Source organism: Citrus clementina, unplaced genomic scaffold (assembly GCF_000493195.1).
Source record: "Citrus clementina cultivar Clemenules unplaced genomic scaffold, Citrus_clementina_v1.0 scaffold_1, whole genome shotgun sequence".
NCBI lineage: Eukaryota > Viridiplantae > Streptophyta > Magnoliopsida > Sapindales > Rutaceae > Citrus > Citrus x clementina.
This window is the reverse complement of record NW_006263303.1, coordinates 620040-632456: the sequence shown is the minus strand read 5'-3', so window position 1 is coordinate 632456 and position 12417 is coordinate 620040. Positions and strand designations below refer to the sequence as shown.

The window sequence follows — 12417 nt, the reverse complement described above, 5'->3', positions numbered from 1 at the left end:
TTTTGGGCTTGATCAAGTAATTTTTAATATTAATTTTTTTTATTTGTCCATCCGAGCTTTTGGGCGTTGTCCATTACTTATCTTTGAAAATAAAAATTCTACTCATACCAGTGATAATAACTTTGGAATGCTTTTCTTTGAGCAAAAACAAACACACACACACACACACACAAAAAGGAGTCTCTATTTACCTGCAAAATTCTTTAGATTCAGTATAATAAAAAATACTAGTGAGTAATTTCACTATATGCCGATAATTGTATGGATGCATGCCATGATTCTGAAGCATTTCATAAATAGTGTTAAAGTTGTGAGCTAATTAGACAATGTTATGGGAGAGTATCACTCTTCATAACATAAGCAATATGAAAAAGATTTAGATAAAAATAGTTACTAAAAAATTGATCGAAAGGAAGTTCATTCTTTATCTTGAAACTTGTCGACCACATTACTACCGTACATTAATATCCATTTGTTGATGCGATATAATTATATTATGCTCATTTATGCTAAGACTATCAGTACGATCAAAGAGAAAAACCTCAAAGTTGTAATCGACAATTTAAAGAATAAGGGGAAAAAATGCTATTTTAATTTTTATTTCTAAATTTGTGGAAGAGCAAGCTTAATTTATCCCACTTAGGATAGAAAACGAGTTGATTATGAGTTTACAAAAGCAAATAATAATATAACTAACGTGGCATATGACATAACATTATTATATTTTTTGATTAATAATTATTTACCTTATCATTAATTTCACTGTTAAGAGGGATGTGTGTTGCAAATTGCAACATTAATTACAGGAGCCGAACAACATTGAGGAACCCAGGGTCCATAAAGGATTATTAAAGATTAGGGACTAAATTACTATTACTACTAAATCTTTTATTTCTTGAAATTGGAAAATTTGATGCAAATTGAATCACAATTTTCTTTGGTCAATTCACAGCTCTGGACTTGCTAAAAAATGTACAAGTACAGGCCATGCTGGGATCAGGAAATTCCATGCAGACCAACTTTATAATTCAACTAGGCAACAAATCACAAGTGCCCATTTTGTCATTTTCCGCAACAAGTCCTTCGCTTAGTTCCATTAGGAGTCCATACTTCTTTAGAGGTGCCCTAAATGACTCGTCTCAAGTTTGTGCCATAACTGCAATAATCAAAGCCTTCGGTTGGAGAGAAGCTGTGCCCATTTATGTAGACAATCAATACGGAGAAGCAATGATTCCTTCTCTAACTGACGCCCTTCAAGCCATTGACACTCGGGTGCCATATAGAAGTGTCATTTCTCCTTTGGCTACTGACGATCAAATTGAAAAAGAGCTTTACAAACTATTCACATTGCAAACCAGAGTGTTCATTTTGCATATGTTGCCTTCCCTTGGCTCTAGGATTTTTGAGAAAGCAAACGAAATTGGTTTGATGAATAAAGGCTGTGTATGGATCATGACCGATGTTATGACCAATTTGTTAAGAACATTGGAGCCTTCAGTGATCGATTCAATGCAAGGAGTGATAGGTGTGAGACCTCATGTTCCGAAAACAAAGGCACTCGAAAATTTTAGAGTTCGATGGAAAAGAAATTTTTTGCAGGAGAATCCGTCTATTGTTGATGTTGAATTGAACATTTTTGGGTTATTAGCTTATGATGCTACAAGGGCACTGGCCGAGGCAGTTGAGAAAGCCGGTATCACAAGTTTTGGCTTTGATAAGACTAATGTTTCTCGCAATGCAACTGATCTTGAAGCTTTTGGTATCTCTCAGAATGGTCCAAAACTTCTCCAAGCTTTGTCAAGTACAAGATTCAAAGGGCTTACAGGGGACTACATTTTTGTTGATGGGCAGTTACAATCTTCAGCTTTTGAGATTATTAATGTCAATAATGGAGCAAGAGGGATTGGATTTTGGACACCAGAAAAAGGACTAACGCAGAAACTGAGTTCAAATTCGACTACAAAATCCAAACTTAAACCTATCATATGGCCAGGGGATTCTACTTCTGATCCAAAGGGATGGGAGGTTCCTACAAATGAGAAGAAGCTACGCATTGGAGTGCCCGTAAAGAAAGGCTTTAGTTATTTTGTGAACGTGACAATTGATCCAAAAACTCAAGAACCAACTTCTGTTACTGGATTTTGTATAGATGTGTTTAAAGCTGTAATTCAGGAATTGCCATATGCTGTCGCTTATGATTTTGTCCCCTATGGACAGCCTGATGGCACCAGTTCCGGTTCATACAATGATTTGATCTACCAAGTATTTCTCGGGGTAAAAAATCCATCTCGTAATGCCAATTAGAATAGTAATAGTCACATCTTAATTATGTAAAGTAAAAGCCTGTTAACTTTTTTTTTTTGGGGTGATTTTGAACAGGAATTTGATGCTGCGGTGGGAGATATAACAATTTTGTTGAACAGATCAAATTATGTAGATTTCACACTGCCTTACACAGAATCTGGAGTATCCATGATTGTGCCGATCAAAGATAGCAAGAAGAGAAATGCATGGGTGTTCTTGCAGCCATTAACATGGGACCTTTGGGTGACAAGTGGCTGTTTTTTCATTTTCATTGGATTTGTAGTGTGGGCTCTTGAACACAGAGTAAACAAAGATTTTCGTGGCCCTGCTAGGCATCAAGTTGGCACAAGTTTCTGGTTCTCATTCTCAACGATGGTCTTTTCACAAAGTAATAAATGTCCCATCAACTTTCTTGACTTCTATTAGATACTAATGCGTTCACATTCACCATGCAAGGCATTACATTGACGTTTTTTCTTTAACTTTTACGTATACAGGGGAGAGAGTGATAAGCAACTTGGCCAGATTTGTGGTGATTGTATGGTATTTTGTTGTGCTTGTTCTCACTCAAAGCTACACAGCCAGCTTGACTTCGCTACTCACTGTGCAGCAACTGCAGCCAACAATTACTGATGTCAAAATGCTGATAAAGAGAGGGGACAATGTTGGCTACCAGAAGGGTTCATTTGTTCTTGGAATCCTGAAACAATTAGGCTTTGATGAGAGGAAACTTGTGGTGTATAATTCTCCTGAAGAATGTCATGAACTTTTCCAAAAAGGCAGTGCAAATGGCGGCATTGCAGCAGCTTTTGAGGAAATTCCCTACGGGAAGTTGCTTGTTGGACAACATTGCTACAAATATACCATGGTTGAACCAACATTCAAAACAGCTGGGTTTGGTTTTGTAAGTTCTCGATCTTTCTTCTGGCGTCATGACTTTTTAAGTTTTAGTACATAGCTATTTGTAATAAAATGTCTAACAAGCAAGAATGGATGAATGGATGGTTGATAAATATTAACTGCCAGTAAAAGAGGGCATTCGTCAAACACTTAAGCTGTCGTGCTTTCTCAATTAAGCAGAAGGACATCAATTACAACCTTCTCAATTTGTCATGCTGATTTTCTCTTGTTTGGTGATTCGCAGGCCTTCCCATTACATTCCCCTCTAGTACATGATGTTTCGAAGGCAATCTTATCTGTGACTGAAGGGGATAAAATGAAAGAAATTGAAGATGCATGGTTCAAGAAACATTCTAGCTGCCCAGATGCAAGTACCGTTGTTTCTTCTCGCAGCCTTGGCCTTAACAGTTTCTGGGGTCTGTTTCTCATTGCTGGCATTGCTGCAATCTTAGCTCTCATCATATTCCTGGCTGTTTTCGTCGGTCAGCACAGGAATGTCTTGAGGAATTCAGAATCATCATTGTTGTCAAGAATTCGCATTTTTCTCAGAATATTTGTTTCAAAAGACCTCAGTGCACATACTTTCAAAGACAAAGGTGGCATCCAAGTTCATAGTATGGGTGCAACTGAAGCCTCTCCAGACAGTCGCTACCCAGCCAGTCCTTCAAGCTACTCACAGCATGCAGTTTCCCACTTTGGTTTCTATGGAGAGCAGGGAACACCCAGAACTGAGTATGGTAATTCGAATCATAATCCAAATAGTCAAGCTCAAGCACCTCCAGAGATAGTGTCTGCCGTTGAGCTCACTAACCCAGATCAAGAAATAGCAAGAAGCCCCCAAGTAGTTCGTGAAAACAACTAATGCAGTGATAAATAACATAGCTACAGACCATAGTACATCGATAGTTAGTCTCTAGAAGGGATGTTCTCATGTAAGAAATTCAGACCTGGAAGGGACCATAGACAGATTAAAAAATAAGCACATCCAGGGAAAAAATTATAGACCTTAGTTTAGCAGTAGATAGCATGTAACTGAAGGCAAAGAGAACTGTTAACGAAGCTCATATCTTTTTACTTAGCACCGCTTGGCTTTCTTATATTAAATTATAACAAAAATTCAAGTCAGTGCTCTTGCTATTGGTGGAAATTTTACGGATTCATTGTGAGCATATAACCCTGCATATCAGATAAGAGACCCAGTAGGGGTGAGCGATTTCAGTTCAGTTCGTTTTGTTGGTTTCCTTGGTATTGGTTCATTTTTTAAAATTCGAACCAAAACTAATTGGTAAGGAAAATTCTGAAATGAAATAGAACTGACCCCCGAACAGGTATGGTTCGGTTCAGTTTGGGCAAAATGCCCAACCCAAATTGTCCAATTACCTCTAGCCAGTAACCATTGTTTATGTATCATTTATCTAATTTTTAGGAAGACATGCAATGATAAAATGTTATTGGGGAGAGTTAAGAAAGAATGATATAGACCTGTGCTATTTACAGAGAGAGATACGCTAATGGATCAAAAGACCACGATACACTGATTACAAAACTTTCCTAATCATATTTTTTGTACAAAGCATAGATTTACAAGAGACATGTATTATGGAAAATATTGTTCCAAACACTCTTTCAGCTTTTGAAAAGTGACTGGCTTTGAAACAAATGAATCCATACCATTTGCAAAACACTCTTCTGCACTCTCTGACAACGCATTTGCTGTCATCTGTATTTTGCATAAACTAATTTGTTAGTACATGGTAATAGATCAGTGTATGTGGGTTTAAAGAGTAAAGTGCTCACCGCAATTATTGGTATCCGCTTGAAATGATTTGATGAACCTGAAGAAGGCATAGCTTGCTCAATTCCAGCCTCAGCAGCAGCATCCCAATTGCCGGTATCTTCAAAAGAGCGAATCAATCTTGTAGCTTTTAGGCCATCCATAACTGGCATGCAGACATCCTGAAAAAGTCATATGACTAGTGTTTACTAGAACTTTTAAATTGTCAAGCTTAAGAATGACTAAATCCTAACATTCCAGAAATTACCATCAGAATGAGATCATAATTTTGGCACTGAACCGCATGTACAGCTTCAACTCCGTTATTCACAACATCTATGCTATGGCCTAACTGCTTCATCATTGACTTTGCCACCATCACATTAATCTTGTTATCTTCTACCAGAAGGATCTTTGGTTTTGGTTTTGGTTTTGTTTCAGGTACTTCTGCACTGCTGCTGGATGGGCTCTGGGAAATTCTGTCAGGTTTCTCCTGCATTTCACATATTTTTTGAGGTTCATTTGTCTTTGATGTCTGAATCATCTCTCTATTAGCCTCTGAGTGGCTTGTGGACTCTGTAGCAGGATTTTGGAACCAACTGGTTGTCTCAACATGACACTGTTTTCCTCTAGAAACTTCTGTTTCATTTTCAGGTTCAGGGCTGTGACTAAATGAGCTTTCAGGTTCTGATAATGTCTCAGCAACTTCAGCCACTGAACAGGCATCTTCAAGTGGAGCTGTTTCTTTCTGTCTATTGTTAGAAGGAAATGAGTAAGACGTCTCTGAGAAGCCATTGACTTTATGTGCACTACCAAAGCCAATGCTATTTGGTAACAATTTTTTACTCCTGCTGGTTCCATTGGAAGAGAACAGAGAGCCTAAAGTCCGAGGTTGGAATTGGAAGAAACCTGCTTTCACGTCATCTGTCACAGAATCCTGATCAGCCATATCTGACAGATCATCAGGATCGTCAGAATTTTCCTCTATTGGTGAAACCTGGTATGGGAGTATAAATGTGAATGTAGATCCACAATGTACTTTGCTAGTCACTGTAAGACGACCGCCCATCAGCTCAACCTATTACAAATGCATAGAAATGTTAGCATAATGGTCAACAATTTGATGCCGTTAAGGAAAAAACCTTCACAGACGACTAGCAACACAAAATCAATTACTTGAAGTTTAATACTTGCAAGGTGAAAGGTAAGGAGAAACTTCCAACACAAGGTAACATAATTAGTTATAGCAAGAAATACTTCACCAGCTGTTTGCATATTGCGAGGCCAAGTCCTGTTCCACCATACTTCCGAGCATGATCCGCACTGACTTGCATGTATTTTCGAAATAGAGTCGGCAAAGCATTTTCTGTTACGTGAAAATGAACACAGCTAATAAGTACAGTTTAAAGCAAAATCAAACCAAAATTTTATGACAAACAACTTTAGCATAATGCATTGGCGTTACCTGGTATTCCAATACCAGTGTCATATACATCACAACGAATCCAAACTGTTGCTTCTAAATCTTCATCCATTGAGTTTCCATGACTAACCGGGGTGCCAGGGTCATCATCGTGCTTATGATCTTGGTAACCTTCGCCATGCTTTTTATCATGAAAACCATTTTGGTCACTGGCAGTTTGAGATTTTGGTTGATGTTTCTCTTCTTTCACTGCATCTGTTGCAGACTGATATGCTTTTGACTTTTGTTTCAATCCTTCTTTTGCAAAAGGAGGCTCAGGTACCACATAAAGCTTTATCCCTACCTTCCCCTCTGGGGTAAACTTGATCGCATTACTGCAAAGAATATGGATCAATTTAATACCATCCTTCGCAAAATTGAAAAACTTAACTACCTTGCTTCATAGAAAATTGATGATCTGTGGAAGCATAAATAAAGTACCTGATCAAGTTGGTGAGGATTTGTCGAATTCGTAAGACATCTCCAATGACCTGAAAGTGAGGCAATATTTTGAATAATGATTTGCAGAGCTGAATGTATGACATGCCGTGTCCATGCGCAACAAAATTGTCAAAACGGTTGAGTGTCATGAAAATCTCACCTCAATAGGAACATCATCTGCTATATCTCCTTCCAGCATAAGAATCTTTTGCAGTGAAGCTGCGGCAGTTTGAAGGACATGCTTTACGACTTCTCTTGGCCGGAACTTTGCAGCTTCTAACTTCATAACACCTGAACAGAAGAGAAAAACATAAATTTTGGAATGTAATATACTAATTATAGTAATTAAAGCTTTTGTTATCTCCACAGTCAGTGAAAGGTAATGAATTGCCAACCTGACTCCACCTTGGAAAGATCTAGGATGTCATTTATAAGTTGAAGAACCAAATCTCCTGAAGATATCATAACACCTAATAGTTGTCGTTGCTCCCAATCAAGTTTTGTGTTGGAAAGAATCTCAGCCATGCTAACAACTCCCGTTAAAGGAGATCTAATCTCATGCGACATGGTTGCAAGCATTTGTTTTGCTCGCATTGTCTCCTCTGCAAAAAGTATTAACACAGAACTAGAGAGTCAACTTTGCAGCTGCACAAGCCTGCCTCATTATAATTCAAAATCGCTCAAGTTTACACAAAGTAAAATAACCTGTTATATGAATTGTTTTATTCAGCTCTGTTTCCTTGGCCTTTTGTACTGCTATTTCCTCGCGAAGTTTTGCCATCTTTTCTCTTTTCCTGACCTGTTGTAAGATCAGAAACATAAGAACATGTTCTGTTTACAGCAATCAAAATCCTGAAATGAATTTATTTACCTGGTCAGTTACATCCATTCCCATATAGTTTACACCGATTGTTTCCCCTGACTTGCTAAAGACAGGTTCCACATATATCAAAAATGTTTTTGACCCAAATAACTCGGTCTCAAATGTAATTTCCCTCTTTGCGGGTAAACCTTTTTCCAAAACCTCTCTTTTGAAATCTTGAGATTCCTTGACACCAGCTCCACTAAAAATTTCAACGTCCGTCTTTCCTAAAATGTCCTGAAAGCTCAATCAGAAAATATAATGTACCGTTTAGTGAAAACACTACTTCAAAGAATCCAACTCCAAATTAAGGAGAATGCTCTTGAGTTACAAGCTAGCAATTAAATAAAACAGAGAGCTTGAAACATAATGACTTTACATCAACCCATAAAACCTTGAATAAATACTTCAATCGCAAGTTGTTACCTCCTCATGCAAACTTGGAAAATGGTTATAGATAAAACGATAGCGGAGTTCTTTGTCCTGAGATAGAAAGATTTTCAAAATGTTAGTTCCCCCAGCTGAAAGATAAATTTTCATTAGATGTATATCATCTCTGTGATAGTTACCTGATGCCCCATAACAACTGGAGCATTTTGAAGTACAAAATGTAAAAAATTATCCGCTCTTTTCAGAATCTGAGATAATTCTTCCACTGGAGAGGATTGCTTTTCAAGATTTGTAACGCTTTCATTCAACTTCTCCATGAGTGCCTGCTCCCGCTGGCCGCTGGCCTCCAACATTTTCTCCAAATCCAAGGCCCGTTGCTTCCAATACTCAACAGTATCATACTCAGCATCTACTTCAACTCTCTTGCTTTGGAAAACAACATCATTTTTCCTCGGACAAACATCTTTCCACATATCACTAAGCTCATCCATGATAGAAATGGGACGTTTATCACCCCCATATCCTTCTTCCTCAAAACGGTGTTCCTCCAATATCTCCAACTTCTTCAGCTCAGACTCTTGCCTTTGTCTGCTTAAGTTGTCGAGCTCTTCCCTTAGAAGACGGACAGCATTTGATTGCCTATACTCCCAGTGTTTTACAAGGTATGCCATCTGAGAAGAGCCCTTGTCAGTATAATTAGTCAGCTCCAGCAGGCGCTTGAAATCAACTATAGTCTGATCTTCCGGGATTGTCACCTCCTCCAACATATCTTGACCTCCTCCTGGTCTTTCTACATTGAATTGCTTATCACTTCCAATATCTTCAGGCCACATTGAAGGGAGCCCTTCGATGTCCATGTCTTCTATTAGATCAGTCTCCATATTGCAAACCATTAAAAACTTCTGTCTCTACAAGACTACAACATCGATGAACATCAATATTCCGCTAAACCATTCTTCAATTTCACTCCGTTTACCATATAATTGAAGCAAAGATAGAACCAGTACAACTGCAAAAAATTTCTGAACAGGACTTAGATTTCAGTTTAGTAAGAAAAAGAAACTAGATGCATGTTACAAACAAATTATGAGTAAAATTCAATTTATTTGACAAAGTAGATGGAAAGGAAGAATTTGAGCCTACGCAAAATTAATCCGGCAAATATGTCAAAATAAAGAAAAGAAGTTACTAATTTAATTATATTACACCATCCAGAAAATGGAAAATTAAGAGGAAAAAGGAATAAAGAGGAAATAAAAAATCCCCTCAGGCAACCTATTCTACATACCAAATCACAGCAATCATAAGGCAGCTAATGCTGAAGACATAAAGAAAACAAAATAACTAAATAACAAAATAAATTTCCTGATTCCTGTTCACTAATTGCCTGAACTGCTAAAATTAACAATTGGAAAAATTAAAGATCATGCATATTTATTGGTACGATGTGATCATCGATCAAAGAAGCTGATATGGGGAAGAGAAAAACAAATGAAAGAAAGTTTATAATAAAATCCTGTTGTACTCAAAACGAAATTTTGTAATTGGAACAAGAACAAAGAGATAATCACTTGCATAAAAAGAAAAAAAAAATTGAATTGTGTCACATTTTGAACTAAAAAGAAGAAGAAGTGAAATTGAATCCAAATTGTAATGAAAATTCAACCCAATGAAGCTGAGATACATCCAAAATAAAAAAAAGAAGACAAAACCATCAACCAACCAAATTCAACCTTGCATTTCCAGAACTAATTATTTATGAATATGCTAACCTGTTGACTGTTGTGAATGAACCCACCAATGAAAGAAGTTGAAAAGAGCACTGTAGATCTGAAGAATCTCTTTGTCTTCAACTACTGTTAACTCAAGAACCTTTCAGTGGCAATATTGAAGAATAAGAGAGAGAGAGGGGGGGGAGAGATGATAGCATTACCATGTGATTTAAAAAAAATTAAAATAAAATAAAAGAGAAACTCAAGAAGCCATGTGCATGTTAGAGGTCAAAAACATTACAAAATTCTGAGGCCTTGGCGCTTTTATTTTGATACAAATATTTAATTCCTTAATCATCTCTCTCTTTGTTTTGTTTGTAACGCTACATCCATAGCTCCTCCCTCTGCAAAAACTCATTAGTCTTTTGATTGAATCAAACACATTCATATGATCAACTCCTGCTTTCTGTTTTACTCTTTCTTGTTTCTCATTGCTTCACAAAATCAATCCCCCAAAAAAATAATAATAATAATAATAGAAAGAGAGAAGGAAAATTTAGAGACAAAACAGAGTGTGTTTTGACGTTGTTTTGTATTTTTAAGTAGGGAGGAAGTTGTTGATGTTCCCCGCCTTTTACTATTCCTAGGTGACGTGTTGGGACGGCGCGTGTGATAGACGCGGAAGTTTTGAGAGTTTTATATGACAACAATGTTAAAATTGAATGTTAAAACTACTACACTTACGAAAGCTTTAGGAAAGAGGGTGAACACTCTTATTTATAACCTAAACCTTAGATTTAAACATGGATTAGTTTTAAACTTTTAATAGTTGATGGTTTAGTTTGTTTTAACTATAGTTAATCGTTATTTATAAAAAAAAATATAAACGGTTAATTGTGGTTAAGTTCTCTAAATTATAGTTTTTCAATTTGAGTAACAGTAATGTTATTCATCTCAAATTATTTATCCCAAAAAATTATTTCAAATGATGTAGTATTCATTAATTAGTTTAATGGGGATAATACAATTAAGTCATTTGAATCTTATAAAGAATTAGCAATCAATGAGTGGCGTATCATTTGGAATATAATTTGGGATAAAAAATTTAAAATGTCTATCAATACTCTTGCAATTGGAGTGCTACTTTTAAAATCAAAATTTAAAATTGGATATAGCATTGTCAACCATTGGACAATGCTATCAACGTTAAACTATAATTTGACAATACTACCTTGTCTCATATTTACATTTTTAAACTTGCAAACATTCATACTCGAGAAATATTACTCTAGAATATTGTAATATCTGAGACTTTTTTGATGATTCAATTTATCCGTATTTACTAGTTTAGTTTTTCTTTTAGTTGCAATAAAGTTCTTTGATAGTCAAGTTAGTGTTTAATCAAAAGAAAAATGATGAGAAAAAAAGTTCAATTGTAGAATTTTATAGACTGGTTAGGAGTAATTAAATGTCCAGACCACAGTTGTAAATATGGGTAGATATAGTAAGAAAATAGGTAGGAACTACCAACATTCACTTTTTGAGCGTTCACGATTCATCTTACAGCCATGATTAAAGAATTTTGGATAAAGTAATTGAATCACTTACTTGCCAAGTATGTGTATTATAAATTAATATTGCATTTAGGGGAGTAAATATTATTAATTTTATTCAAAAATTATAAAATTAGCAAAAAAAATCTAAAAACAATATTTTTAAGATTGACCCAAATTGTAAAGACTCGATTATTCTTTGATGTTAGTGAAATCTTAATCATACTATTATTTCCTTACACAATATTAGATGTTATTAATTCCTAATTTGTAAGGAACCACATAACTTGTGAATGTGATTAATTAAAATAGCAGCAAGATGAATGCACTTGTTTGATGACAACATACAGTTTATTATTAGTGGGAAACTAACAATAAAAAAAAATCCTAAATTTGAACTAATTAAGCGCTTCCTTAATTATTAATCGTGTTTATTAAAGATTCCTTGATGGGTTGGTTATGAGGTTTCATTACTGAAATTATGAATATTAATTTCAGCACCTTTGCAGGGGAAAATAAAAAAAGAGTACACAAAGGAAGCATTCATAATAGTTTAAATTCGGCAACCAACTGTTTTGTATAAAATTAGTTGGAGAGACATGGTGTGTGATAAATGACAGTTGCTAAAAATAATTTATCCAGATTACAACTAAGCCATATTCTGTTCTCCACTGTCTTGCATTTGGGACTTGTACTTGTTTGTCTACATAGCAAATTCCTCCATGTGACCTCAAGTGTGCTGACTCAGCTACCCGCCACATCATCACATAATGACCATGTGGCGCACCACCCGGGTGACATGTGGCTCAGCTTGGGCCCACCACAGATGCATTGGGTTCTTATATTCATTGATTAATTACACGTCAAACTCTTAAATATCTTTTTCAAAGTTCATGCCCAGAAAAATTGGATTGCCAGATAGCATTTGCTCATCAATAATGACTTATATTAATATGAGAGAAATGATGTAGACCACAGGCCAAGTGGCATATTCCTCTTTATTTCCCCCCCCCCCCCCC

At 36.1% G+C, this 12417-nt stretch overlaps 1 protein-coding gene and 1 pseudogene across 1 annotated transcript; one reads left to right on the top strand and one right to left on the bottom strand.

The window, feature by feature from the left end:
- Nucleotides 1-4262, top strand: part of LOC18053952 — a 5265-nt pseudogene extending 1003 nt beyond the window's left edge.
- A 539-nt stretch (nucleotides 4263-4801) lies between these two features.
- LOC18053951 (histidine kinase 5) lies at nucleotides 4802-9026 on the bottom strand. The gene is made up of 12 exons (XM_006450146.1): nucleotides 8313-9026; nucleotides 8170-8226; nucleotides 7753-7980; nucleotides 7587-7680; nucleotides 7277-7483; nucleotides 7042-7172; nucleotides 6882-6931; nucleotides 6444-6775; nucleotides 6241-6344; nucleotides 5247-6056; nucleotides 5002-5160; nucleotides 4802-4924 (listed from the first exon to the last, which is right to left on the bottom strand). The coding sequence occupies exons 1-12, from the start codon at nucleotides 9024-9026 to the stop codon at nucleotides 4802-4804; spliced, it is 3009 nt and encodes a 1002-aa protein (XP_006450209.1).
- Nucleotides 9027-12417: the final 3391 nt, after the last annotated feature.